The sequence below is a fragment of the Rhinopithecus roxellana genome, chromosome 12 (assembly GCF_007565055.1).
Source record: "Rhinopithecus roxellana isolate Shanxi Qingling chromosome 12, ASM756505v1, whole genome shotgun sequence".
NCBI lineage: Eukaryota > Metazoa > Chordata > Mammalia > Primates > Cercopithecidae > Rhinopithecus > Rhinopithecus roxellana.
In genome coordinates, this window is record NC_044560.1 from 133838157 (window position 1) to 133864669 (window position 26513).

General features: G+C 50.1%; 1 protein-coding gene across 4 annotated transcripts in view; it reads right to left on the reverse strand.

Annotated features, from left to right (window-relative positions):
- Positions 1-26513, reverse strand: part of RYR1 (ryanodine receptor 1) — a 158879-nt gene that overhangs the window by 95730 nt on the left and 36636 nt on the right. For all 4 annotated transcript variants that reach the window (XM_030942543.1, XM_010385726.2, XM_030942545.1 and 1 more), the window contains exons 28-38: positions 21875-22269; positions 20122-20254; positions 17701-17861; positions 16974-17139; positions 12199-12285; positions 11796-12022; positions 9134-9746; positions 5550-5819; positions 4723-4923; positions 4267-4378; positions 1685-1831 (exon numbers count right to left, since the gene is read on the reverse strand). In XM_030942543.1, the coding sequence (XP_030798403.1) occupies positions 1685-1831; positions 4267-4378; positions 4723-4923; positions 5550-5819; positions 9134-9746; positions 11796-12022; positions 12199-12285; positions 16974-17139; positions 17701-17861; positions 20122-20254; positions 21875-22269 (2512 nt within the window). The remainder of the gene's footprint in view (positions 1-1684; positions 1832-4266; positions 4379-4722; positions 4924-5549; positions 5820-9133; positions 9747-11795; positions 12023-12198; positions 12286-16973; positions 17140-17700; positions 17862-20121; positions 20255-21874; positions 22270-26513) is intronic.

The following is a 26513-nucleotide window of genomic DNA, read 5'->3' on the forward strand; positions in this document are numbered from 1 at the left end:
TGTGAGTCACTGCCCAGCCTGGCAAACTTTTTTCTATTCCCCCAAGAATCTCTCTGTTCTTTTTGCCCTAATATCCAGCCCACAAGGGCTTCCTAGAAATTTCAACAGGAATAATAAACTGCACAACTGCAAGATACCAGAGCCGACCGGAAGCACTTCGCCATGCACCTTTGAAGGCACATGTCACAATCCCACTTGTTCTATAAAAATACTGTGGATTTGGCAGGGCGTGGTAGCTCACACCCATAATCCCTGCACTTTGGGAGGCTGAGGTGGGTGGATCACCTGAGGTCAGGAGCTCGAGACCAGCCTGTCTCTACTAAAAATACAAAAATTAGCCAGGCATGGTGCTGCGTGCCTATAATCCCAGCTACTCGGGAGGCTGAGACAGGAGAATTGCTTGAACCTAGGAGACAGAGGTTGCAGTGAGCCAAGATTGCGCCACTGCACTCTAGCCTGGGCAACACAGCGAGATCCTGTCTCAAAAAAATAATAATAGGCCGGGCGCGGTGGCTCAAGCCTGTAATCCCAGCACTTTGGAAGGCCGAGGTGGGCGGATCACAAGGTCAGGAGATCGAGACCATCCTGGCTAATACGGTGAAACCCCGTCTCTACTAAAAAGTACAAAAAAAAACTAGCCGGGCGAGGTGGCGGGCGCCTGTAGTCCCAGCTACTGGGGAGGCTGAGGCAGGAGAATGGCGTGAACCCGGGAGGCGGAGCTTGCAGTGAGCTGAGATCCGGCCACTGCACTCCAGCCTGGGTGACAGAGCGAGACTCCGTCTCAAAAAAAAAAAAAAAAAAAAAAAAAAATAATAATAATAATAATAATTAAAAAATCTAAACTCGCAGGCAGGGGCTTTGACTTTCTCCCCTCGGCTGTATTTCCCAGCCGTGGTAACAGTGCCTGGCCCAAAGCTGGCCCCATAAAAGTTTCCTGAATGTTGCGGGATAAAACCTGTACCAACGTCAGGAAATCTGTCCTTGTTAGATGTGGCTAATATACAGTTTGCAAAATAACACATTGGCCCAACATTCATCACAGCTGCTTGTCTAATCCCTCAGCGTGGTAATCGTCTCATCAAGAGAGAAAAGAGAAGCCACAAGGCCAGGGAAGCCACAGTGGTTCAGGTTGCCGCCATCCCATGGTTAGAGGTTTGCCACTAAGCTGGTAGGCTGTGTCACCCTGGTCCAGCACACATGTTCTACAGCCCCCATCTTTGGAAGCAAACTCCAGCATGCCCTTTTGTTTTTTTAGACAGAGTCCTGCTCTGTCACCCAGGGTAGAGTGCAGTGGTGCAATCTGGGCTCACTGCAACCTCCACCTCCTGGGTTCAAGCGATTCTCGTGCCTCACCTCCAAGTAGCTGGGATTACAGGCGTGCACCACCACGCCCGGTTAATTTTTGCATTTTTAGTGGAGAAGGGGTTTTCACCATGTTGGCCAGGCTGGCCTCGAACTCCTGACCTCAAGTGATCCACCTGTCTCAGCCTCCCAAATTGCTGGGATTACAAGCACGACCCACCATGCCTGCTTCCAGTTTGCCCACCGCTCTTCTTCTCTCACTCCTGCCTATCTTCCCCTCCCTTGCATCCATCCTCATGCCCTCATTGGGACACAGAGGCTCCCCAGGCATGGGGCTGCCCACCCCCCACCCCGCCCTCTCCCCGGTGACCCCAGTCCTCACGGGGTTTGTTCTCCTCTGCTGGCCGCTCCTCCTCAGGGTTCTCCTCCTTCTTCTTCACTAGCCGCACTTTCTCCAAAAGGCTCATGAGGCGGCTGCCCAGGGTGGTCTCTTCCTCTGGTTCCTCCTCCTCTCCATCCAGCTGAATTCCTGGAAGTGGTCAAGAAGCGGGGAAATGTCATTCACCAGTTTGCTTATTCACCTGCTCACACACTCACTTCTTCATTTGTGCATATGTGCATGCATGCATTCATGGAGTTTTTCATTTCTTTTTTTTTTTTTTTTTTGACAGTGTCTTTCTCTCTTGCAGTGGAGGGCAGTGGCATGATCTCAGCTCACTGTAACCTCTGCCTCCCAGGCTCAAGCCATCCTCCTACCTCAGCCTCCTGAGTAGCTGGGACTACAGGTGTGTGCCACCATGCCCTGTTAATTTTGTATCTTTTGCTGTAGAGATGGGGGTCTTGCCATGTTGCCCAGGCTGGTTTTGAACTCCTGAGCTCAAGCAATCCTCCCCCTCAGCCACCCAAAATGCCAGGATTACAGGCATGAGCTACCACCCGTGGTCTCATTTACTTCTTTATATGTTCATGTCTTTGTTCATTTATTTATTCTATGAAACATTTATCTTTTAAATCAGTTTTACAAATATATTCAAAGAACTAAAGGAAACCATGCCTGAAGAATTAAAAGGAAATATGGGCCAGGCGCGGTGGCTCAAGTCTGTAATCCCAGTACTTTGGGAGCCTGAGACGGGAGGATCACAAGGTCAGGAGATCGAGACCATCCTGGCTAACATGGTGAAACCCCGTCTCTAGTGAAAAATACAGGGGAAAAAAAAAAAAAAAAACAACTAGCCGGGTGAGGTGGCGGGCGCCTGTAGTTCCAGCTACTCGGGAGGCTGAGGCAGGAGAATGGCGTAAACCCGGGAGGTAGAGCTTGCAGTGAGCTGAGATCCGGCCACTGCACTCCAGCCTGGGTGACAGAGCGAGACTCGGTCTCAAAAACAAAACAAAGGAAATATGATAATAGTGACTCACCTAGTAGTGAATACTAATAAAAAGGCAGATTGTTAAAATACAGAAATTCTTCTTTTTTTTTTTTTTTGAGATGGAGTTTTGCTCTTGTCGCCCAGGCTCAAGTGCAATGGCGCAATCTCGGTTCACTGCAACCTCCGCCTCCCAGGTTCAAGCGATTCTCCTGCCTCAGCCTCCCGAGTAGCTTGTACCATCATGCCTGGCTAATTTTGTATTTTTAGTAGAGATGGGGTTTCTCCATGTTGGTCAGGCTGGTCTCAAACTCCCGACCTCAGGTGATCTGCCCACCTCGGCCTCCCAAAGTGCTGGGATTACAGGTGTGAGCCACTGCACCCAGCTAAAATACAGAAATTCTGGAGTTGAAAAATAAAATAACTGAAATAAAAAATTACTAGAGGGGGGTTCAACAGCATATTTGAGCTGGTAGGAGAAACAGTCAGCGAACTTGAAGGTAGGACATAGAGATTATGTAGCCTGAAGAACAGAAAAGTAAAAGAATGAAGAAAAGTGGGCCAGATGTAGTGGCTCATGCCTGTAATCCAGCACTTTGGGAGGCCCAGGCATGCAAATTGCTTGAGCCCAGGAGTTCAAGACCAGCCTCGGCAACATGGCAAACCCCGACTCTACAAAAAATTTAAAAATTAGCCAGGCTTGGTAGCACACACCTGTTCTCCCAGCTACTCAGGAGGCAGGAGGCTGAGGTAGGAGGATGGCTTGAGCCCAGGAGGCAGAGGATGCAGTGAGCTAAGATTGCACCCCTGCACTCCTGCTGGGTGACAGAGTGAGACTGTCTCAAAAAAAAAAAAAAAAAAGAAAAAGAGCAAAGCAAAATGAAAAAAAGCCTCAGAGACCCGTAGGATGCCATCAAGTGTACCAACATATGCATTATGAGAGACCCAGAGGAAGAGGAAAGGGGCAGAAAAGTATTTGAGTAAGTAACTGTCAAAACTATTCCAACTTTGATAAAAAGTAATTACATATCCAAGAAACTCAACAAACTTCCAATAGGATAAATTCAAAGAGCTCTACACCTAGACATCTCATACTAAATTGTTGAAAGGCAAAGACAAAGAGAAAACCTTAAAAGTCAGCCAAGAAAAAGTAATTCATCATGTGTAAGGGAATCTCAATAAGTCTATTAGCAGACTTCTCATCAGAAACCATGGAGGTCATCCATCTATCCTTCCACCCAGCCAGCCATCTCTCCACTCAGTTCTCAGCCATCCATCCATCCTTCTCCTCATCCATCCATCTATCCAGCCAGCCAATTTTTACCCACTTCTTCTATCCATCAATTCACATTCCCATTCATTTATCTGCTTATAGCCATCCACCCAAATACCCATATAAACATATCCTTCCATGCATCATCTAACTGTTCACTAACACATTCATTCATTCATTCATTCATTCATTCATTCATTCATTCAACCAATAATTACATAGCACCAATACTGTAGAGGGTTAAGGTCAGGAAATCTTAGGGAAACTTCTGGAGAGGTCTCAAGAGAAAGTTGGTGTAGGGAGGACTCTCTGATCCCCACTCCTTACCACAGTGTGCCAGTAGGTCTTGATGAAAGTCAAGCAAATCCTGTCGTATCTCTTCAGGGAGTGGACAGTCTTCCTCATCTGTACTATCTTTGAATTGCAATAGCATATTGATCTAGGGGAAGGTCAAAGGTTAGAATGAGGGTCTGAGATCCCAAAGCAGGAACTCTGAGATCAGAGATAGAAGATGCAATTGTAAGTTCGTGTCTAAGGTCATGAGTCAAAGTGTGAGTTAATGAAGACTATTTGAGAGACTAGGGCCAGAGGTTTGAAAGGAGTCAGGGTCAGTCTGAGGTGACTCAGAGGTCAGGTTGGTTCACAGAGTAGGAGATAAATGTATCACTAGGGTCAGGGGTCAAGCACGGGTTTAGAGGTTGAGGGTCCTCAGTGATCAGAGTTGGGAGATGTTGAGGTTGGGGTTTAGATAGTAGGAGTGGCCAGCGTCAGGGGTCAGGTGACCTGCTCCTGGGGCGGGGAGCGGAACTCGCGGGTACGTCTTGCAGTCTCCGCTGCAGTCATGCTGAAGGCTTTCATGAGGAGGCCATAGCGGCTCCGCTGGTTGGCCTGGAGCTTGTCCACATAGCGCTCCGCAAAGGCTGCCAGGGACTCCACACGGTGCTGCAACTCTTGGTCACAGAAATATTCCAGCAGGTGGCACATCTGTGGAAGGACAGCCATGCAGGAGAAATGGAGGTGAGACCATCAGGACTTCCTTGAAACTTCTATTTCTTCCTCTCCCCTCTCCATGGCCCTGCACAGGTCCAGCCAACATCATTTCCTGCCTGGAACCTTAAGCCTGCCTTCACTGGGCATGGTGGCTCATGCCTGTAATCCCAGCACTTTGGAAGGCCAAGGTGGGTGGATCACCTGAGGTCAGGAAATCGAGACCAGCCTGGCCAACAGGGCAAAACCCCATTTCTACTAAAAATACAAAAATTAGCTGGGCGTGGTGGCGTGTGCCTGTGATCCTAGCTACTCAGGAGGCTGAGGAAGGAGAATCGCTTGAACCCGGGAGGTGGAGGTTACAATGAGCCAAGACTGCACCACTGTATTCCAGCCTGGGCGACAGAGCAAAATTCCGTCTCAAAAAACAAACAAAAAAGACTGCCTTCTCCATGTTCTCATCTCTATGGAAAACAGATCTTTTCAAGTCAGCGTTGCTCACTGCCATATGCATTTCCACAGCTCCCCACTGCCTGAGGACAAAGTCCAGACTCACACCCCACCTACCCTGTGTCTCCCAGCCCAAATGGACAGAGGCTGAAAAGCAGGAAGCAGCAGCCCACCTGTAACTTCACAGACTCTGGCAACTTCATCTGGAGCAGCCCCTCCTCCAAGCCTTCTTCCTTCTCCCCTTCTGCTGCCTCCTCTTCCTCTTTTTCTTCATCCTCCTTTTCCTGTGCTGTTTCCTCCTCATCCTCCTCCTTCTCCTCCTCATCTTCCTCTTCCTCCTCTTCTTCCTCCTCCTCCTCTTCCTCTTCTTCCTCAGTGAAGACTTCAGGCTCAATCATCTTCAAGATCTGTTTCACATCCTCATCACCAAAGATGCCCATCACCTACAGGACAAAGTCTCGGTTCTTCACTGTGGCCTGCAAGGCCTCCGTCATCAGGCCCTGGCCTCACTCTCCAGACCTGCCCCTCATGCACATGCCAATCATTCCTTCATTGGCTGATCGGATTCCTCCCACAGCAGGAATGGCATCCCCCCGCCTTGCCATCCACCCTCCTTAAGATCCACCCAGCTCCTCACCCTGTGTCCCATCCACACAGCCCAGACCACAGAGCCAAATATGAGTGCCTCTCCCATCACAGGTGAGTGTCCTTTCTCTGAAGCCTAAGCATGTGCTGGGTCCTCTGGCCCAGGACACACCCTACGCCTGCAGAGCTCCCAGCATACACCAGCTCTCAGTCAACACAATGAAGATGCTAACACATGAGGCGAGTCTCACACCTGTAATCCCAGCACTTTGGGAGGCCAAGGCGGGCAGACCACTTGAGGCCAGGAGTTCGAGACCAGCCTGGCCAACATGGTGAAACCCTGTCTCTACAAAAATACAAAAAAAAATTAGCTGGTTGTGGTGGTGCATGCCTGTATTCCCAGCTAGTCAGGAGGCTGAGGCAGGAGAATCGCTTGAACCTGGGAGGCAGAGGTTGCACTGAGCCGAGATTATGCCACTGCACTCCAGCCTGCATGACAGAGGGAGAGTTTGTCTCCAAAAAAAAATAATAACAATAAAGTTTAAAAGATGCTAACATACAGAAGTAAAGAGGAGTAGACGAGGGCCAGGCGCGGTGGCTCACGCCTGTAATCCCAGCACTTTGGGAGGCCGAGGCAGGTGGATCACAAGGTCAGGAAATCGAGACCACGGTGAAACCCCGTCTCTACTAAAAATACAAAAAATTAGCCGGGCGCGGTGGCAGGTGCCTGTAGTCCCAGCTACTGGGGAAGCTGAGGCAGGAGAATGGCGTCAACCTGGGAGGTGGAACTTGCAGTGAGCCGAGATCGTGCCACTGCACTCCAGCCTGGGCAACAGAGCAAGACTCCGTCTCAAAAAAAAAAAAAAAAAAAAAAAAAAAAAAAAAAAAAAGAGGAGTAGACGAAAGGGAAGAAGAGTGAGGGGGAAAGAGACAGATGGATGAATGGAGGGAGGACTGGATGGATGGCTGGATGAATCGAGAGTTGGAATGGTAGAGGTTTGAAGGAAAGATGAATAAGTGGAAGATGATGGAGAGATGAAGGAAATGGTGGAGGAAGAGATGATGGGTGGATGGATGAGAGAAGGATAAAGGATGTATAGGTAGGTGGGTAGGTGATGGATGGGTTGATAGATGCATGAGGAAGTAAATAAATATGTGGATAAATAGATAAATTAGTGAATAGCCATGAGGGTAGGGGGGATGGTTGGCCACATGGCTGGATAGGTTCATGTACAAAAAGTTGGGGCCAGGTGTAGTGGCTCACACCTGTAATCACAGTACTTCGGGAGGCTGAGGCAAGATGATCACTTGAACCCAGGAGTTTGAGACTGCAGTAGGCTACAATCATGTCACTGCATTCTAGCCTGGGCATGACCCTGTCTCTCACTAAATAAAATAAAATTAAAAATAATAAATAAAAACAAAATTAGGTTGACCAGAGTGTCTCATGCCTGTAATCTCAACACTGGGAGGCCAAAGTGGGAGAATAGCTTGAGCCCAGGAATTCAAGACCAGCTTGGGCAACATAGTGAGACTCCACCTCTACAAAAAATTTAAAAATTAGCTGGGCATGGTGGTGCATACCTGTAGTCCCAGGTATTCAGGAGGCTGAGGTAGAAGGATTGTTTAAGCCCAGGAGGTTGAGGTTACGGTGAGCCACTATTGTGCCATTGCACTCTAGCCTGGGTGACAGAGCAAGACCCTGTTTCAAAAACAAACACCTGGGCACGGTGGCTCATGTCTATAGTTCCAGCACTTTAGGAGGATGAGGTGGGTGGATCATGAGGTCAGGAGTTCAAGACCAGCCTGGCCAACATGGTGAAACCCCATCTCTATTAAGAATACAAAAATTACCCGGGCATGGTGGCGGGCGCCTGTAATCCCAGCTACTTGGGAGGCTGAGGCAAGAGAATCGCTTGAACACAAGAAGTGGAGGTTGCAGTAAGCTGAGATTGTGCCACTGCACTCTTCAGCCTGGGAGACAGAGCAAGACTTCATCTCAAAACAAACAAACAAACAAAACCAAAAAGATGGATATATAAATGAATAGTTAGATGGGTATATGAATAAAAGGGTACATGATACAAGGGATGGACAGAAGGATAGGGAATGGGTAGATGGATGGGTGTGGATGTCTAAATGGATTTGTGGGTAGGTGGATGGGTGTACATACATATGAATGGAGAGATGGATGGATGGATGAAGGGTAGGTGGGAAACGGAGGAACGGATGGATCTGTGAATGTAGGTATGGATGGACGCATAGGTGGGAGGAGATGATTATAGGACCTATGGAAGGAAAGACAGATTAATACATAAATGGGTAGGTGGATAGACAAACAGATGGAATGGTGGATGGACTGCTGTATGAATGAATGAAAAGATGGATGGGCAAATAGATTGAAACTTGGATAGATGGGTACATGAATGAATGAATGGAGTGGTGGAGAACAAAAGGACAGAAAGGCAGATGGACTTGTTGATGGAAAGATGATCTACACACATGAATGGATAGGATGAATGGGTGGAGGGAAAGGCGGGTGGAGGACTGATGGATTGATGGATGGATGAATGATGGTTGGTTGGATAGATGAATAGGAAGAAAGAAGAGATGAATAAACATAAATAGATAACAGGTGAGCAGATGGAGGGACAGATGAATGAAGGATAGGGAGATGGTGGAAGTATACATAGAAAGGTGGATGGAGGCTGAGCGCGGTGGCTCACACCTGTAATCCCAGCACTTTGGGAGGCCAAGGTGGGCGAAACACGAGGTCAGTAGTTTGAGACCAGCCTGGCCAACATGGTGAAAGCAGTCTCTACTAAAAATACAAATATTAGCCGGGTGTGGTGGCACATGCCTGTAATCCCAGCTACTCTGGGAGCTGAGGCAGGAGAATTACTTGAACCCGGGAGGCGGGGGTTACAGTGAGCTGAGATTGTGCCACTGCACTCCAGCCTGGGCGACAGAGTGGGACTCTATCTCAAAATAAATAAATAATAATAATAATAATAATAATAACAATAATACAAAGAAAGGTGGATGGATGTATAGAGGAGGGAAGGAATGGGTGGTTGGATGCATAAATAGAGCAGGATTGATGCACGTATTTCTGGAGTTTTGGGACTGTGGAAGAAGAACGGGACAGAGGGAAGCAGGAGGAAGCCATTACCAGCAGGGTGGACACGAGCTTGAGCACAGGCACAAACTGGAACTCCACGGAGCCCCCGACGGGGTCGCGAGCGTGCTGCCCACCATCGCGCACCGCCTCCCCCAGCATCCTCAGTGCCTTGTCCCGTAGAGCCTCCAGCGGGATGGCGGGGCTGAGGCGGGCCGGAGCCTCTGCTGCCCCAGCAGCTGGCAGAGCCGCCACGAAACAGGGGGCCGAGAAATGATGCGGGGGCCGCAGCGAAGTGCTGACTCCAACTCCCGGTAGGCCGTGCCGGGGGTGACCATTTTCTGTGCTTCTTCCAGGAGGGAAGAGCGTGATGGCGCGGGTCTCAGGCGTGAGGGGTACGATGTATTCAGAGAGCATGGAACGGCGGCTGCGGCAGGCACTTTCGAGGTGGATGCTAATGAGGAGGTCGTAGTAGCCTGCACGCAGTGGGCCTGGCAGGTGCGCGTCCTCCAGGGCGTGCAGCAGCTGAGCCTGGTCGACGTGGCTGCACAGAGCGTGCGCCACGCGATTGTTGCCCAGGGCGCACACAGCGCGGTAGAGGCGCAGAGTGTGCGAGTGGAAGCGCTGCAGGTCCAGGCGCTCGGACAACTCCAGGATGTCCATGCATCTGCAGCAGAGGTGGGAAACAGACAGGGACAGATGAATGAGCCTCCTGCATCCGTCCAGCCACCATCTCTTCCTCCATTTCCTTCATCATTACCCCCCCATTCATTCATCCATCTCTCCTTCAAACCCCTACCATTCCATCTATCAATTCACCCATCATGGGAGAAGATGGGAGAGAGAGACACAGATCCCAGAGAGGCAGAGATGCTTAGATGAGTGTGGAAGGCTGCAGCAGGGAGTTCCAGTGGCTTCCCAGCTTAGGGTTCTGTGAGGACAGTAGAGCTGGGTCTAGGAATCTTTCAATGGTTCTGGAAGTCCCCAAGGGATCTGGGGGCCCCTGGGATAACTCTGGGGTCCCTGGGATGATCTGGGACTTTGTAAGAGTCTGAGAGTCCATGTAGAACATCTGATGTTCCCAAGAGGTGTTTGGGCCCCCAGATTGGGTTTGAACCCCACTCTGGCAGGTCTGAGTACACTGGTTGTGTTTGATTGCCATTGGAATGTAAATTCCAAGGGCAGGACATTTCTGCCTGCTTTGTTTTTGCTTTTATTTGTTGTATTCCCAGCACCTACAACCACACCTAGCACACAGTAAAGTGCTCAGCATTTTTGTTGTTGTTGCTGTTGTTATTTTTTAGTGATGGGGTCTTGCTCTGTCGTCCAGGCTAGAGTGCAGTGGTGTGATCCTAGCTCTGCAGCCTTGAACTCCTGGGCTTAAGCAATCCTCCTGCCTCAGCCTCCCAAGCAGCTGAGACTACATGTGTGTGCCACCAAGCCAAGCTAATTAAAAAGAAAAAAAAAATGTGGGGATGGGTTCTCACTATGCTTCCTGGTGGTTTCAAACCCCTGGCCTCAAGCAACCCTCCCTCCTCCTCAGCCTCCTGAAGTGCTCAGATTACAAGCATGAGCCACTGTGCCCATAAATCTTTGTTGAATGAATACATAAATAAATGGGTGTGTCTGGGGCCCTGGGGATGACTCTGGGTCCCTTTGGACATGTCTGAGCATCCTGAGTTATGTACAAGCAATACTAGAATGTCACTTCACAGGGGCTTGGTGTCTCCAGCCTAGAATACTACCCAGCACATAGGAGGAACCCAGAGCTATTTGTTGAATGGAGGAAGGAAGGAAGGAAGGAAGGAAGGAAGGAAGGAAGGAGGAAGGAAGGAAGGAAGGAAGGAAGGAAGGAAGGAAGGAAGGAAGGAAGGAAGGAAGGAAGGAAGTCAGAAACTTCCCGGCTGAGTCTGGGATCGCTCCCATGTTCAGAGTTCTATTTTTTGAGACGGCATCTTGCTCTGTTGCCCAGGCTGGAGTGCAGTGGCGCGATCTCGGCTCACTGCAACCTCCGCCTCCCGGGTTCAATCAAATCTCATGCCTCAGCCTCCCGAGTAGCTGGGATTACAGGTGGACACCACCACAACCGGCTCATTTTTGTATTTTTAGTAGAGACTCTTGACCTTAGGTGATCTGCCTGCCTTAGCCTCCCAAAGTGCTGGGATTGCAGGCGTGAGCCACCATGCCTGGCCATTTTCAGAGTTCCTAAGAGTAATCCTGCCATCCATGTGAATGCGTCTGTGGCCCTAGGTGTGTCTGGATCTTCTGGGATGGGTTTGAGATCTCCATGGGATTCTTAGTCTCCCTGGGTATGCCCAAGAGACTCTAGGGTGCATCCAAGCCTTCCTGAACCATGTCCAGGGATCCTAGGGTGTACTTGGGGCCCCTGGGGTGTTGCTGTGGGTCTGGCTCCCTGAGATGGGTTTGGGGCCCTGTGGAGTGGCTCTGGGCCCCTGGGGTATTGTCTGGGGTCCCTTAGGGTGGGCCTGCGGTCCACTGGGATGGCCTAGAGGCTCCTGAGTTGAGTCTGAATCCCCCTGGGGTGTGTAATCTGGGGATGTCTGAGCTGAGCCTGAGTCCCCTGAGGTAGGTCTGGAGATTCCTGGGGTGTTGCCTGGAATCCCAGGGTTGTGTTGAGGAGGGGCACTGAGTCGGACCCAGACTCCAGAGGGCTTGCAACACCTGCCCACCCCTGCATAGCTGGGCTGGCCCTGACCGGTTCTCCTCGGGGATGTGCAGCGCCATCATGGTCAGCGGCTCCCGGCACTGCACGGCCCAGCCCAGCCGCTCGCCGGCGCGCCTCGTCTCCACCTGCAGGAAGTGGTTGGGCATGCGGCTCCAGGACACTGGCATCAACATCTGCATCTCCAGCCGCGGCGGGCACTGCGGGGCCGGGTTCTTGCACTCGCTCTGGAACATGGCGGCTGACAACGGCATGATGTTCTGAGCGCAGAGAGACACGCATGGGTCAAGATGGCCAGCCCCCTGTGTCCCACCACACCACTTCCAGGGAGACCTCTTGGATTGCCCCCTCCCTTTCAGTGGCTCTGCCTGCCTCGCCTCCCCACACTTCCTGCCTCAGCCTGCCCCCATTAGCGCCCCCATCACGGCACTTGTACCTTCTGCTTCCCCAGCTCAAACTGGATGACGTTCTGGTGGGTGGGCAGGACGAAGACAGCAGGAAATAGCTTTGTGTTGGGTTCCACCTGGCAGGGGAGAAGAGGACGAGGTGAGGAAACGGGTGGGCTGTAAGGGAGGGTTGGCTCTGGACCTCAAACTCTGGGGCCTATTTGCGGGTCCTCATCTGAGCGTTAGAGGCTCCAAAATGGCTCAGAGGTCACCCTTAAACTGTCCCACCTCTGATCCAGCCAGGCCAACCTCCTCCAACTGTCCCAGGGCAACCTGTCATCTGTCTCTGCACACATCACACCCCACACTGGGAATGCCTTTCCCATTTCTCTCCCAAGCATACTCATTCTTCAAAACCCAGAGAGTGCAGTGGCTCACACCTGTAATCCTAGAATTTTGGGAGGCTGAAGTGGGAGGGTCACTTGAGCCTAAGAGTTCAAGAGCAGCCTGGGCAACATAGTGAGACCCCATCTCTACAAAAAAATAAAAAATTAGCCAGGTGTGGTGGTCCATATCTGTAGCTGCAGCTGCTCAGGAGGCTAAGATGAATCACTTGAGCCTGGGAGGTCGAGGCTGGAGTAAGCCATGATTGCACCACTGCACTTCAGCCTGGGTGACAGAACAAGACCCTATCTCAAAACAAAAGTTAAAACAAAGAATTCCAGGAAGTGTCCTCAGACTGTCTTGCCCCGCTCCCATCTTTCCAGTGGAGCCCGTCTAGCCAGCTTCCGCCTCCACAAATAACACTGTCTCTGAAGCAGTCTCGCCCGCCAAACCGGATCTAATTGCACCCTGGGACCCAACTCCCAGTTTACAGGAAATACAGGGAACAAAGGAAAATGTTAAAACGCCACCACAGGAATGCACCAGCCAGATCCAGGCTATGGGAAACCAGGCCAGCCCTCTCCAGATTTAATATGCACAGGAAGCCCCTGGGATCCTGTCAAAATCAGATTCTGATTTGGTAGGCATGGAAAGGGGCCTGATACTCTGCATTAATTTAATTTAATTAAATTAATTAATTAATTAATTTTTAGATGAAGCCTCATTCTGTCACCCAGGTTGGAGTGCAGTGGCGCAGTCTTGGCTCACTGCAACCTCCACCTTCCGTGTTCAAGCGATTCTCCTGTCTCAGCCTCCCAAGTAGCTGGGATTACAGGTGCCCGCCACCACACCAGGCTATTTTTTGTATTTTTAGTAGAGATGGGGTTTCACCATGTTGGCCAGGCTGGTCTCGAACTCCTGACCTCAGGCGATCTGCCTGCCTCGGCCTCCCAAAGTGCTGGGATTACAGGTGTGAGCCACCAGGCCCGGCCCATTTTAATTTTTTTAAAAGAAGCAGGGTCTTGCTCTGTCACCCAAGCTGGAGTGCCGTGGTGCAATCATAGCTCACTACAACCTCTGCCTCCCAGACTCAAGTGATCCTCCTGCCTCAGCCTCCTCCAGAGTAGCTGGAGCTGCAGGTGCCCACCACTAGACCCAGCTAAAGATCCTGCAGCTCTGACAAGCTCCCAAGTGATGCTGATCCTGCTGGTTGGTCCAGGGACCACACTTTGAGGAGCAAAGTACTACAGGACAAATAGCCCGGTTCCTTCAACAAATATATTTCTAGGGGGAAAAAGAACGAGAAAGAAGAAGTGGAGCGGGAAATCTACATATGAAATGAAACTCAAGGTACACAGCAACCAGCTAAAATATATGACCCTGGGTCGAGTATGGTGGTGCACGCCTGTAATCCCAGCACGGGATTATATGCTGGGATTACATGGGAGGTGGAGGTGGGCAAATTGTTTGAGGTCAGGAGTTCAAGACCGGCCTGGGCAACATGGCAAAACACCGTCTCTACAAAAAATACAAAAATTAGCCTGGTGTGGTGGTGCGCGTCTGTGCTCCCAGCTACTTGGTAGGCTGAGGTGGGAGGATCGTTTGATCCCAGGAGGTTGAGGCTGCAGTGAACCAAGATTACACCACTGTGCACCAGCCTGGGTGACAGAATGAGACCCTGTCTTAATAAATTAAAATAAATAAATAAATAGGGTTGAGTACGGTTGGCACCACTGCACACTAGCCTGGGTGACAGAGCGAGACTCTGTCTAATAAATTAAGATAAACAAATAAATAAATAAGGTTGAGTAAGGTTGGCACCACTGTGCACCAGCCTGGGTGACAGAGCGAGACTCTGTCTTCATAAATTAAGATAAATAAATAAATAAATAAATAAATAAATAAATAAATAAAGGTTGAGTACGGTTGGCACCACTGTGCACAAGCGTGGGTGACAGAGCGAGACTCTGTCTTAATAAAATAAATAATTAAATAAATAAGGTTGAGCACGCTGGCTCACACTGTAATCCCAGCACTTTGGGAGGCTAAGGCGGGAGGGTCGCTTGAGCCCAGGAGTTCAAGACCAGGCTGGGCAATATAGCCAGACCCCGTCCCTACTAAAAGTACAAAAATTAGCTGGGTGTGGTGGTGCACACCTGTAATCTCACCTACTTAGGAGGCTTGAGCCTAGGAGGTGAGGGTTGCCGTGAGCCAAGACCATGCCACTGCACTCCAGATTGGGTGACAGAGTGAGACATTGTCTCAAAAAATAAGATAAAAATAAATAGTAGATAAAATAAAATATATGACCCTACTTAGATTCTGATTCAAACAAAGAAATGATAAAAAGACATTTTTGGGACAACCAAAGAAATCTGAACACAAACTAGATATTTGATGATATTTAGAAACCATACATTTTTTCTTTTAGGTGATAGTGCTACTGTGGTTATGCTCTTTAAGATCATCCTTATCTTTTAAAGATACATACTGAAAAGAGATGAAACTATCTGATGTCTGCAATTTCCTTCAAAATTATCCAGTGGGTGTGGAAAGGAGGTAGATATAAACAGATGAAACAAGTCAGGCGCAGTGGCTCATACCTGTCATCCCAGCACTTTGGGAGGCTGAGGCAGGAGGATTGCTTGAGCCCAAGAGTTGGAGACAAGCCTGGGCAACACAGCAAGATCCTGTCTCCACTAAAACTAAAATAATTAGCTAGGCAGGGTGGTGCACATCTGTAGTCTCAGCTACTCAGGAGGCTGAGGTGGGAGGATCACCTGAACCTGGGAGGCAGAGGTTGCAGTGAGCCGAGATTGCACCACTGCACTCCAGCCTGGGTGACAGAGGGAGATCCTCTCTCAAAAAACAAACAAACAAACACAAAAGATGAAACAAGATTGGCTGTGAGTGGGTGAGAGTTGAAGCTGTGTGACAGGGGCATGGCAGTTCGTTATACTATTCCATTCTTGCATATGTTTTTAATTCTTCATTTAACATGAAGTTTTAGCTAGGAGCGGTGGCTCACGCCTGCAATCCCAGCACTTTGGGAGGCTGAGGCAGAAGGATTGCTTGAGACCAGGAGTTTGAGACCAGCCTGGGCAACATAGTGAGACCCCATCTCTACCGTAAATACAAAAAAAATTAGCTGGGCGTGGTGGCACGTGCCTGTGTTCCCAGCTGTTTAGGAGGCTGAAGTGGGAGGATTGCTTGAGCCCAGGAAGGTCAAGGCTGCAGTGAGCTATGATCTCACCACGGCACTCCAGCCTGGGTAACAGAGCAAAATGCTGTCTCAAAAAATAAAAATAAAAAATAAGTCAGGCACAGTGACTCACACCTGTAATCCCAGCACTTTGGGAGGCCAAGGTGGGGAGATCGCTTGAGCCCGGGAGTGAGAGACCAGCCTGGGCAATATGGGGAAAACCCACTTTTACAAAGAATACACACACAAAAAAAATTAACTAGTCAAGGTGGTGCAACCCTATAGTCCCAGCTACTTAGGAGGCTGAGATAGAAGGATTGCTTGAGCCTGGGAAGTTGAGGCTGCAGTCAGCTGTGATCACACCACTATACTCCAGCCTGGGGGACAGAGTGAGGCCCTGTCTCCAAATAAATAAAATAAAATGCAATAAAATTCCATAGCCAACAATGGATGCCAAAAAATTAAAATAAAGTTGTACAAACCCACCTTAGATAAATTAATGGATAAGTAGCTTAATATGTGATAAGGCCAATATCTGCAAAGTTGATAGCAGATTCCTGGGGGTGGGTACAGGGTGTTATCTACATAGTTCCTTCAATTTTGCTGTATAGTTGAAAATTTTCAGAATAAAATGTTGAAAAGGAAAAGGCCACCTTAGGATTCTGGCCCATCCTAGTGTGTTCCCTGGTTGGAGAGAAGTTGGTGACTGGTGTCACCCAGCCCAAGAGGGAACAGAGACCTCTTTGCAAGGTCAAGGCTGGACTCTGGCTGAGTGTGGTAGCTCATGCCTGTAATCCCAGCACTTTGGGAGGCCAAGGTGGTTGGATCACTTGAGGTCAGGAGTTTGAGACCAGCCTGGCCAACATAGCGAAATCTCATCTCTACTAAAAATATAAAACTTAGCCGGCTGTCGTGGTGCACTCCTGTAATCCCAGTGACTTAGGAGGCTGAGGCAGGAGAATCCCTCTAACCCAGGAGGCGAAGGTTGCGGTAAGCCAGGATCATGCCATTTGCACTCCAGTCTGGCCAACAGAGTGAGATTCTGTATCTCCTCCAGTCTGGACCTTAGCTTCATGGAAGTTTCAACAAGGTGGCCTCCCAGCGACCTCTTGAGGACAGCCTAGGAGCTCTTTTTGTTCCACCTCTCTGAGGTCTAGTCTCAGGGGACATCTGTAAGGGCTGTCCTGGGATGCTGGGACATGAGGATGCTCTCACTAAGTTGCTGTGGTCTGGACTCACCTGGAAAAAGGTGTTGCTCTCTTTGCCATTAGCTGTAAAGGTCATTAAGCCAGTAGCCAAGTCCACCAGGCACCCAATGACAAGATCCGTGTGGCTGATCCGGCCCTGCTGCCCGGGACTCACAAAGTCCCCACCCCACACCATGTAGCAATTGCTGCACTTGAGGCTGCAGGAGACAGAAGCGGTCACTGCACTCCTCATCTGAGTAGCTCTGGACCCTGGACACCCCCTTCCCCAAGCTCCCGGAAACACACAACCTCAGAGTCCCATTCCCAAACGCCCGCCCCCTGCAGACCTGAGCACTGAAACCCCTCGCCCCAGACACTGAGCTCTTCGGAGCTGGGATTCTTAGTAGCTGGTGCAGTGGGGAGTCAGGATGGGGGTGGGGGTCTGAAAGGAGGAAAAGGAAAGGAAGCAGGAGGAGAGAGAATGAGATTACAGAGAATGAGAAGGGTGAGATGCAACAGGATGAGAAGGAAAAGGAGAAAATGGAATAGGAGAAATGGAGAAAGAGGAGGAGGAGGAGAAGAAAAATACCAGGGCAGGAAGAGAGGAGAAAAAAGAGGAGGGAAGCGTCCGAGCTGGGTGCCCAGTGCCCCAGAGCATCCTCCTGCTCCAGAATGTTCCCAGGTCCCACAACCAGGCAGCCACAGAGCTGGTGTAGGGAGCACCCACTGCCTCCTGCCCTCCCCACCCTGCACCACCCACCTCCCCGCAGTCCCAGCACCTGCTGTGGATGTTGCCTTGTTCATCCCCCATGGTCACCGTCACGACCCGGACCTTGCTGAGGTCGAAGCTCATGTCATGCTGATGGTAGTCAGGAGTGACCCAGCCCACCCACACACAGCTGGGCTCCTGTCCGGCAAAGACTCTCACGGAGTAATAGTACTGGGGACACAGGAAGGGAACCAGTGGTAAGTCTGGAAGTCTGGGCACTCGGGCTCCCTGGGACTTGAAATTGGTTTCCCTGGACCGTCGGGTCCTCTGGGAGTTTAACAGGAACTTGTTGAATCTGAGACCCCCACCCCCTGGTTATGTCTGTTTCTGTGTCAATTTGTACAATTCTATATTTAGGAGTCCCTTGGGAATATTGTGTGACAACGCCATATTTGGGTTCCTCCCAGGTTACAGCAGACTGACAAATAAATAATTGCAGGCCGGGCGAGGTAGCTCACGCCTGTAATCCCAGCACTTTGAGAGGCTGAGGCAGGTGGATCACCTGAGGTCAGGAGTTTGAGACCAGTCTGACCAATATGGTGAAACCCTATCTCTACTAAAAGTACAAAAATTAGCCGGGCATGGTGGCGGGCGCCTGTAATCCCAGGTACTCTGGAGGCTGAGGCAGGAGAATCGCTTGAACCTGGGAGGCAGAGGTTGCAGTGAGCTGAGACTGTGCCACTGCACTCCAGCCTGGGTGACAGAGCGAGACTCCATCTCAAAATAAATAGATACAAAAAATAATCAAATAATTGCTCACAAATAGCACCGACTGTGCTAAGGTCTTTTTTTTCTTTCCTTCTTTTTTTTTTTTTTTTTTTCTGAGTTACGGTCTCCCTCTGTCACTCAGGCTGGAGTGCAGAGGCACCACCATAGCTCACTGCAGCCTCAAATTCCTGGATTCAAGTGATCCTCTCACCTTGGCCTCCCAACGTTCTGGGACTACGGGTGTGAGCCACAATGCCAGGCCTGTTATTCTAAGGTCTTTACACAGATGAACTCACTTCATCCTCCATATTGGGCAGGTATAATTTTTACCCCATTCTACTGATGGGAAACCATAGCACCTCCATAGGACAGAAGGCACAGAGCGGTGAAATGACTTGCCCAAGTGGCACCCAGGCGGCCCATGATCCTAACCTCGAGGTCAGGGATCCCCAAACCCAGGCTGTGGACTGGCACCATGATCCAAGCCATCTAGGGTGAGCACTCCTTGTAATAATCTATAGCTGGGAGTGGTGGCTCACACCTGTAATCCCAGCACTTTGGGAGTCCGAGGCAGGAAGAACATTTGAGGTCGGGGATTCAAGACCAACCTGGCCAACATGGTGAAAGCCCGTTTCTACTAAAAACACAAAAATTAGGCCAGGCACGGTGGCTCATGCCTGTAATCCCAGCACTTTGGGAGGCCAAGGCAGGCAGATCACGAGGTCAGGAGTTCGAGACCAGCCTGGCCAATGTGGTAAAACCCTGTTTCTACTAAAAATACAAAAATTAGCCAGGTATGGTGGCGTGTGCCTATAGTCCCAGCTACTCGGGAGGCTGAGGCAGAAGAATCGCTTGAAGCTGGGAGGCAGAGGTTGCGGTCAGCCAAGATCGCGACACTGCACTCCAGCCTGGGTGACAGACCGAGACTCCATCTCAAAAAAACAAAAAACAGAAATTAGCTGCGCATGGTGGTAGGAGCCTGATATCCCAGCTGCTCAGGAGGCTGAGGCAGGAGAATCGTTTGAACCCAGGAGGCAGAGATTGCAATGAGCCGAGATCGTGCCACTGCACTCTAGATTGGGCAACAGAGCAAGACTCCATCTCAAAAAAAAAAAAAAAAAAAAAACGAAAAAAAAAAAAAACAACAGAATCTATGCCTGATGATCCGAGATGGAACATTTCATCCTGAAACCATCCCTCCGCACATCCCCACATCCCCGGTCCATGGAAAAACTGTCTTCCACAGAATTGGTCCCTGGTGCCAAAATAGTTGGGGAGCACTGCACTAGGCTGTCTGTCTATGAAATATTTTGGATTTGGGGAATCCCAAAACTATATTAAGACAATTATGAATTTTTGTTCCCAGTAATATATTAGAGTAGGTATTACATTGAAGGTACTGTGTTTATATGGGTGAGCCCAAATGTTGGGGTCCCTAGTCTGTATTTGCTTATGCCCTGGCTTTGGGAATCCCCGGGAGTTATATCAGTGTGCTGTGCACCTCTACTGTACCCCCTGCCATTTGTGGGCCAGTAGCTATATGGATTTAGGGGTTCAAAGGATTAAATCCGTGTGTGCCATATTTTGTGAGTTTCTAGTGTATATTGGGGAGTCCCCAGTGTAAGGTGGGCAGTTACTGGGGGACTGTCACACTAAACTTGGAAATTCAGGAGTGCCTATGCTATGCGGGGGGACCTCAAAATTGAGGGTTCCTGATCCACACCGTGGTGGTGTTGAGGATGATCTCAGGGTCATCGCGGTTGTCTGCAGGCACCACATCGTGAGGGAGCCGAGGCAGCGTGGGGGTGGCCGGTGGTTGGGTCATCATGGCGACCTTCTTGGCCTTGAATAAGAAGCTGGTGGTGGGAGGAGAGGCGCCGTAAGAACCAGCTTTCAAGCCCAGCCCTCCACATCCGGCTTGGATACACCCTGCAACATTCATGCCCCCCACATTCATGCTCCCCACATCCGGCTTGGATACACCCTGCTGCTAATACCCCAGGTATGGCCTCTAGAAGGCTGGCTTCCCACCTACTCCAGCCTAATCCGTTCTGGAAGTGTTGTGCTCTGTGCTTGTGGAAGCTGAGTTACCCAAATTAAAGGTGCCTTCTGGGAATATGGAGGTCCCCACTGGGGCATATGGGGGTCCCCCTAAGTCAGCATTTCCCACATGCATTTCTCATATGGGTGCTAAATGCACTTGGAAAAGGATAAGTCTTCATTGTGCGGCACTGTTTGGTACACTGCAAGGCAGGTGGAACCGCGGGGCCCCCGCTGAGCAGCAGCAGCCCCTCCTAAAATGTAATGACCACAAAGACTCCATCATTTCCAAACATCCACCAAGAGACACAATGGGTTTTCAATTCCATTGAAAACCACTGCTATCGTACGTATCACCTGAGGTCAGGAGTTTGAGACCAGCCTGGCCAACATGGTGAAATCGTCTCTACTAAAAATACAAAAATTAGGCAGATGTGGTGGTGATTGCCTGTAGTCCCAGATACTCAGGAGGCTGGGGCAGGAGAATTGCTTGAACCCAGGAGGCAGAGATTGCAGAGAGCCGAGATCGTGCCATTGCACTCCAGCCTGGGCAACAGAGCAAGACTCCATCTCAAAAAAAAAAAAAAAAAAAAAAAAAAAAAGGAGCCAGGCATGGTGTCTCACACCTGTAATCCCAGCACTTTGGGAGGCTGAGGTGGGTGGATCACCTGAGGTCAGGAGTTTGAGACCAGCCTGGCCAATATGGCAAAATCCCTTCTCTACTAAAGATACAAAAATTAGCCAGGCACGGTAGTGTGTGCCTGTAATCCCAGCTACTCAGGAGGCTGAGGCAGGAGAATCACTTGAACCCGCGAGGCAGAGATGGCAGGGAGCTGAGATTGCACCATTGCACTCCAGTCTGGCAGCAGAGAGAGACTCCATCTCAAAAAAAAAAAAAAAAAAAAAAAAAAAAAAAAAGCAAAACAGGAAAACCACTGCCATCGTAGGGAAAAAGCAGATTTAATACCTTCTCAGAATCTCCCTTTAAGTTAGCTTTTGGGGGGTACATTTGTGACACAGAAAGGATCCCCATTTAGAAGACCACTGAGTGTTCACTGGGATACCTTAGGGTGCAGTAAACTCTCCTACGGAGATACTGAAGTCCCTTTTAGTGTCCACGGATGGTAAGGTCCATTGGGCGAAGCCCTTTGGGGCCCTCCAAGTACTGAAGGATAATAGAGTTCTCCATACAGATAGTAGGGTATGCAATTATATATCCTTGAGGACATTAGGGCATCCCGGGAAAAAATGGGGTTCATTGGAGACATGATAGGATTCATCATGTATTCATCAAGAATACAAGGAGTATTCTTACTCCACTTATCATATATGGGGCTACTTTCGGGTACAATGGGGGTTTCTCAGGTTACTGTGGCTGCCTACTTACCGGGTCCCAAGGCAGCCCCCAATCCCCACTCTGGGCCCCCTCGACTCACCCTCTCTTCTTGTTCTTCTCGGTGGTGGCGTCCTTCTCATTCTCAGCCCTGGCGGGCTGCGCCTCTCCCCCCGCCTGCGGGGTGCCCCCGGGGGCGCCCTCCTTCGCAGTCCCTTCTTTGCCGTTCTCGGCCTCGCCCCAGCCCCCAGCTGAGCGGCGCAGGTTTTCGTAGTCAGGGTCGGGTTCCGCCGCCCGGGCCTCATCCTCGGCGGGGGGCTGCAGGCCGGGGGGTGCCAGCGGGGTGGCCCCTGCGGTGCAGCGGAAGTGCTGGTGGAACTGGACTGGGAGGCTCAGCCGCAGGAAGAGCATCTCCACCAGGCTGTTCTGGGAGCCCCAGGTGCGGTGGGTCAGACGCAGACAGGGAGGCGTGTCCACAGTGCCGTCCACTCGGGCTACCTGGGGTGGCAGGGAATGGAGCACTGAGCTGGGCAGGTGGGCTAGGCCAGGCCGTTGGTCCCACACCTGGTCACCCACGGAGCCACCATTAGGCCATAGAGCACCGCGTGGGAATTAGTCAAGGGCGCCCCCTCCTGCAGGCGGATGAAGCTCCCGGCTGGGTACACCGCTGGGCCCTGGGGTACTTGCAGCCCTCTGCAGCCTTTCTTTGGGCATCCTGTACAGTGGCAGCCCCGGACATACACTGGAATCAATTGGGGTAACTTCCAAAACCTACCTACATCCATCCAACTATCCATTCTGTCATTCTGTAACCAGGCAACTCAACTTCAATGTAATGTTTTTTGTTGGTTTTTTTTTTTTGAGACAATCTTGCTCTGTAGCCCAGGCTGGAGTGCAGTAGCAGGATCTCCGCTCACTGCAACCTCCACCTACAGGGTTCAAATGATTCTCTTGTCTCAGCCTCCTGAAAATTTGCCCCAAAACTGTGCGTACAAGATTCTTTGTTCTCCGACTTCTTTTTTTTTTTTTTTCTTGAGACAGAGTCTCGCTCTGTCACCTAGGCTGGAGTGCAATCGTACGATCTTGGCTCACTGCAACTTCTGCCTCCTGGGTTCAAGCACCAGCCAACATGCCTGGCTAATTTTTGTATTTTTGGTAGAGACAGGGTTTCACCATGTTGCCTAGGCTGGTCTTAACCTCCTGAGCTCATGTGATCTGCCTGCCTCAGTCTCCCAAAGTGCTAGGATTACAGGTATGAACCACCACCCCCAGCCAAGTTTCCCCTTTTTAAACCCTTGCTTTCCCCCACAAATTTGAAGTGGTTGCTTTGGATGGGAATTCGGTCACTTCTCCATGACTAGTTTTGGTGAACAAAGTCATTCTCTTTCTATCAGACCTTGATCTTGTTAACTAGACTCTGTAACTGATGAGCAACTGAACCTGTGTTCAGTTTACAATTCCACGAATAGCAGCCGGGCACAGTGGCTCATGCCTGTAATCCCAGCACTTTGGGAGGCTGAGGCGGGCTGATAACCTGACGTCAGGAGTTTGAGACCAGCCTGGCCAACATGGTGAAACCTCATCTCTACTAAAAATACAAAAAATTAGCCAGGTGTGCTGGCGCGCGCCTATAATTCCAGCTACTAAGGAGGCTGAGGCAAAAGAATCGCTTGAATCAGGGAGGTGGAGGTTGCGGGGAGCTGAGATCTTGCCACTGGCCTCCAGCCTGGGTGACAGAGCGAGACCCTGTCTCAAAAAACAAAAAACAAAAACAATGGACTCTTAAAAGTCTTCTAGAGACTCGGTAAACAATGAAAGTTGTTCTCTTTAGGGCCAGGCGCCGTGGCTCACGCCTGTAATCCCAGCCCTTTGGAAGGCTGAGGCGGGTGGATCACGAGGTCAGGAGATCAAGACCATCCTGGCTAACACGGTGAAACCCCGTCTGTACTAAAAAAATACAAAAAATTAGCTGGGCGTGGTGGCAGGCGCCTGTAGTCCCAGCTACTCTGGAGGCTGAGGCAGGAGAATGGCGTGAACCTGGGAGGCGGAGCTTGCATTGAGCCGAGATTGCGCCACTGCACTCCAGCCTGGGTGACAGAGCGAGATTTAGTCTCAAAAAAAAAAAAAGACAAAGTTGTTCTCTTTCATGCCCCTCCTCAGGTTAACCTCTCCAAGGACCAGTTGCCAAGATGAACCTAGGTACTCCTTGGCAGCCAATGAATTTGCCCCAAAACTATGCATACAAGATTCTTTGTTCTCAGAACCTTTTTTTTTTGTTCTTGAGACTGAGTTTTGCTCTGTCACCCAGGCTGGAGTGCAATGGTGCAATCTTGGCTCACTGCAACCTCTGCCTCCTGGGTTCAAGCGATTCTCCTGCCTCAGCCTCCCGAGTAACTGGGATTATACGCACCCAGCACCATGCCTGGTTAATTTTTTGTATTTTTAGAAGGGATGGGGTTTCACCATGTTGGCCAGGCTGGTGTCAAATTCCTGACCTCAGGTAATCCACCCACGACGGCCTCCCAAAGTGCTGGGATTACAGGCATGAGCCACCCAGCCCGGCCTGTTCTCAGACTCTTTAGGAGTTTCTTTTCTATCCTCTTTCTCCGCTCTGTCTTATAAATCTGGTTTCTGCCTTCACTCTTTTTTCTTAGAGACAGGTCTTGCTCTGTCACCTGGGCTGGAGCGCAGTGGTGCAACCACGGTTCACTGCAGCCTCGAAATCCTGGGTTCAAATAATCCTCACACTTCAGCCTCCCAGGTAGCTGGGACCACAGGCACATACCACCATGCCCGGATAATTTTGTTTATTCTGTGTAGAGACAGGGTTTTGCTATGTTGCCCAGGCTGGTCTTGAATTCCCAGGCTCAAGTGATCCTCCCACCTTGGCCTCCCAAAGTGCTGAGATTATAGGCATGAGCCACCGCATCCAACCAGCCTTTGCTCTTTAGCGATAGTCTACTGACTGATGTCCCTCCTGTGATTTGCATTCAAGGTAACTAACAATGTCTTTGAGTTATTCCTTCATAGTAACCAATTTCCCAACTTAGCACACCACAGATCCGCTCTGCCTGTTCTTGAACTTTCTGTGAATGGAATCCCACAGCCTGTGCTGTCTTGTCTCCGGCTTGTTCTACTAGACATTATGTCTGAGATTCGTCCACATGGCTGTGTGTATTTCCATGTATTCATTCTCACTGCTGTGTAGCATGCTGTGCCTTGGGCTGGGGACATCTGGTAGTGGCAGGTGTCAGGAACTCTGCATCCACTCTGCAGTACTGCCCCGTCCCAGCCACCTCTAAGGTCCTTCTGACTGCACTCTCACCTCCTACAATCTACTGCCAATAGGGACCTTGCCAAAACTCAGACCTCAACTGGACGTTCCCATACTTAAAACTCGTTTTGCAGGGTCCTTTTGTTTTGTTTTGTTGAGACAGGTTCTTGCTCTGTCGCCCAGGCTGGAGTGCAGTGATACAGTCTCAGCTCACTACAACCTCTACCTCCTGGGTTTTAAAAATTATTTATTAGGCCGGGCGCGGTAGCTCTCAAGCCTGTAATCCCAGCACTTTGGGAGGCCGAGGTGGGTGGATCACGAGGTCAGGAGATCGAGACCCTCCTGGCTAACACGGTGAAACTCCGTCTCTACTAAAAATACAAAAAAAAAAAAAAACCTAGCTGGGCACGGTGGCGGGCGCCTGTAGTCCTAGCTACTCGGGAGGCTGAGGCAGGAGAATGGCGTGAACCCGGGAGGCGGAGCTTGCAGTGAGCCGAGATCGCGCCACTGCACTCCAGCCTGGGCGACACAGCGAGACTCCGTCTCAAAAAAAAAAAAAAAAAAAAAAAAAAAAAAATTATTTATTAAAAAAAAATTGTTTTTGAGATAGAGTCTTGCTCTGTCTCTTAGGCTGGAGTGCAGTGGTGTGAACACAGCTCACTGCAGCCTTTAACTTTTTTTTTTTTTTGAGATGGAGTTTGGCTCTCCTTGCCCAGGCTGGAGTGCAATGGCATGATCTTGGCTCACTGCAACCTCCGTCTCCCGCGTTCAAGCGAGTCTCCTGCCTCGGCTCCCTAAGTAGCTGGAATTACAGGCATGTGCCACCACATCTGGCTAATTCACTGCAGCCTTGACCTCTTGGAATCAAGCAATTCTCTAGTCTCAGCCTCCTGAGTAGCCGGGGCTATGTGTGCATACTATACACCTGGCTAATTTTTTTATTTTTTGTAGAGACGGGGTATTGCTTTGTTCTCAGACTTCTTCTCTTTTTTTTTCTTGAGACAGTCTCGCTCTGTCACCTAGGCTGGAGTGCAATCGTGCGATCTTGGCTCACTGCAACTTCTGCCTCCTGGGTTCAAGCACAAGCCAGCATGCCTGGCTAATTTTTGTATTTTTGGTAGAGACAGGGTTTCACCATGTTGCCTAGGCTGGTCTCCACCTCCAAAATCGTCCCTATGTTGCCAAGGCTGGTCTTGAACTCCTGGGCTCAAGGGATCCTCCCGCCTCAGCCCCCTTAAGTGCTGGGATTACAGGCATGAGCTACCATGCCTAGACTTAATTTTTTTTTTTTTTATTTTTAGAGATGGAGTTTTGCTTGTTGCCCAGGCAGGGTTTCCCTTGTTTTATAGGTGAGGCACCTGGACCTCAGGAAGCTGTGGTTTGCCAAAGTTGTACCCCGAGTCATATAGCCCGCGAGCCCATTACCCTGACACTTGCTTCCACGTGGTTTGTGTGCTAACATGGAGGA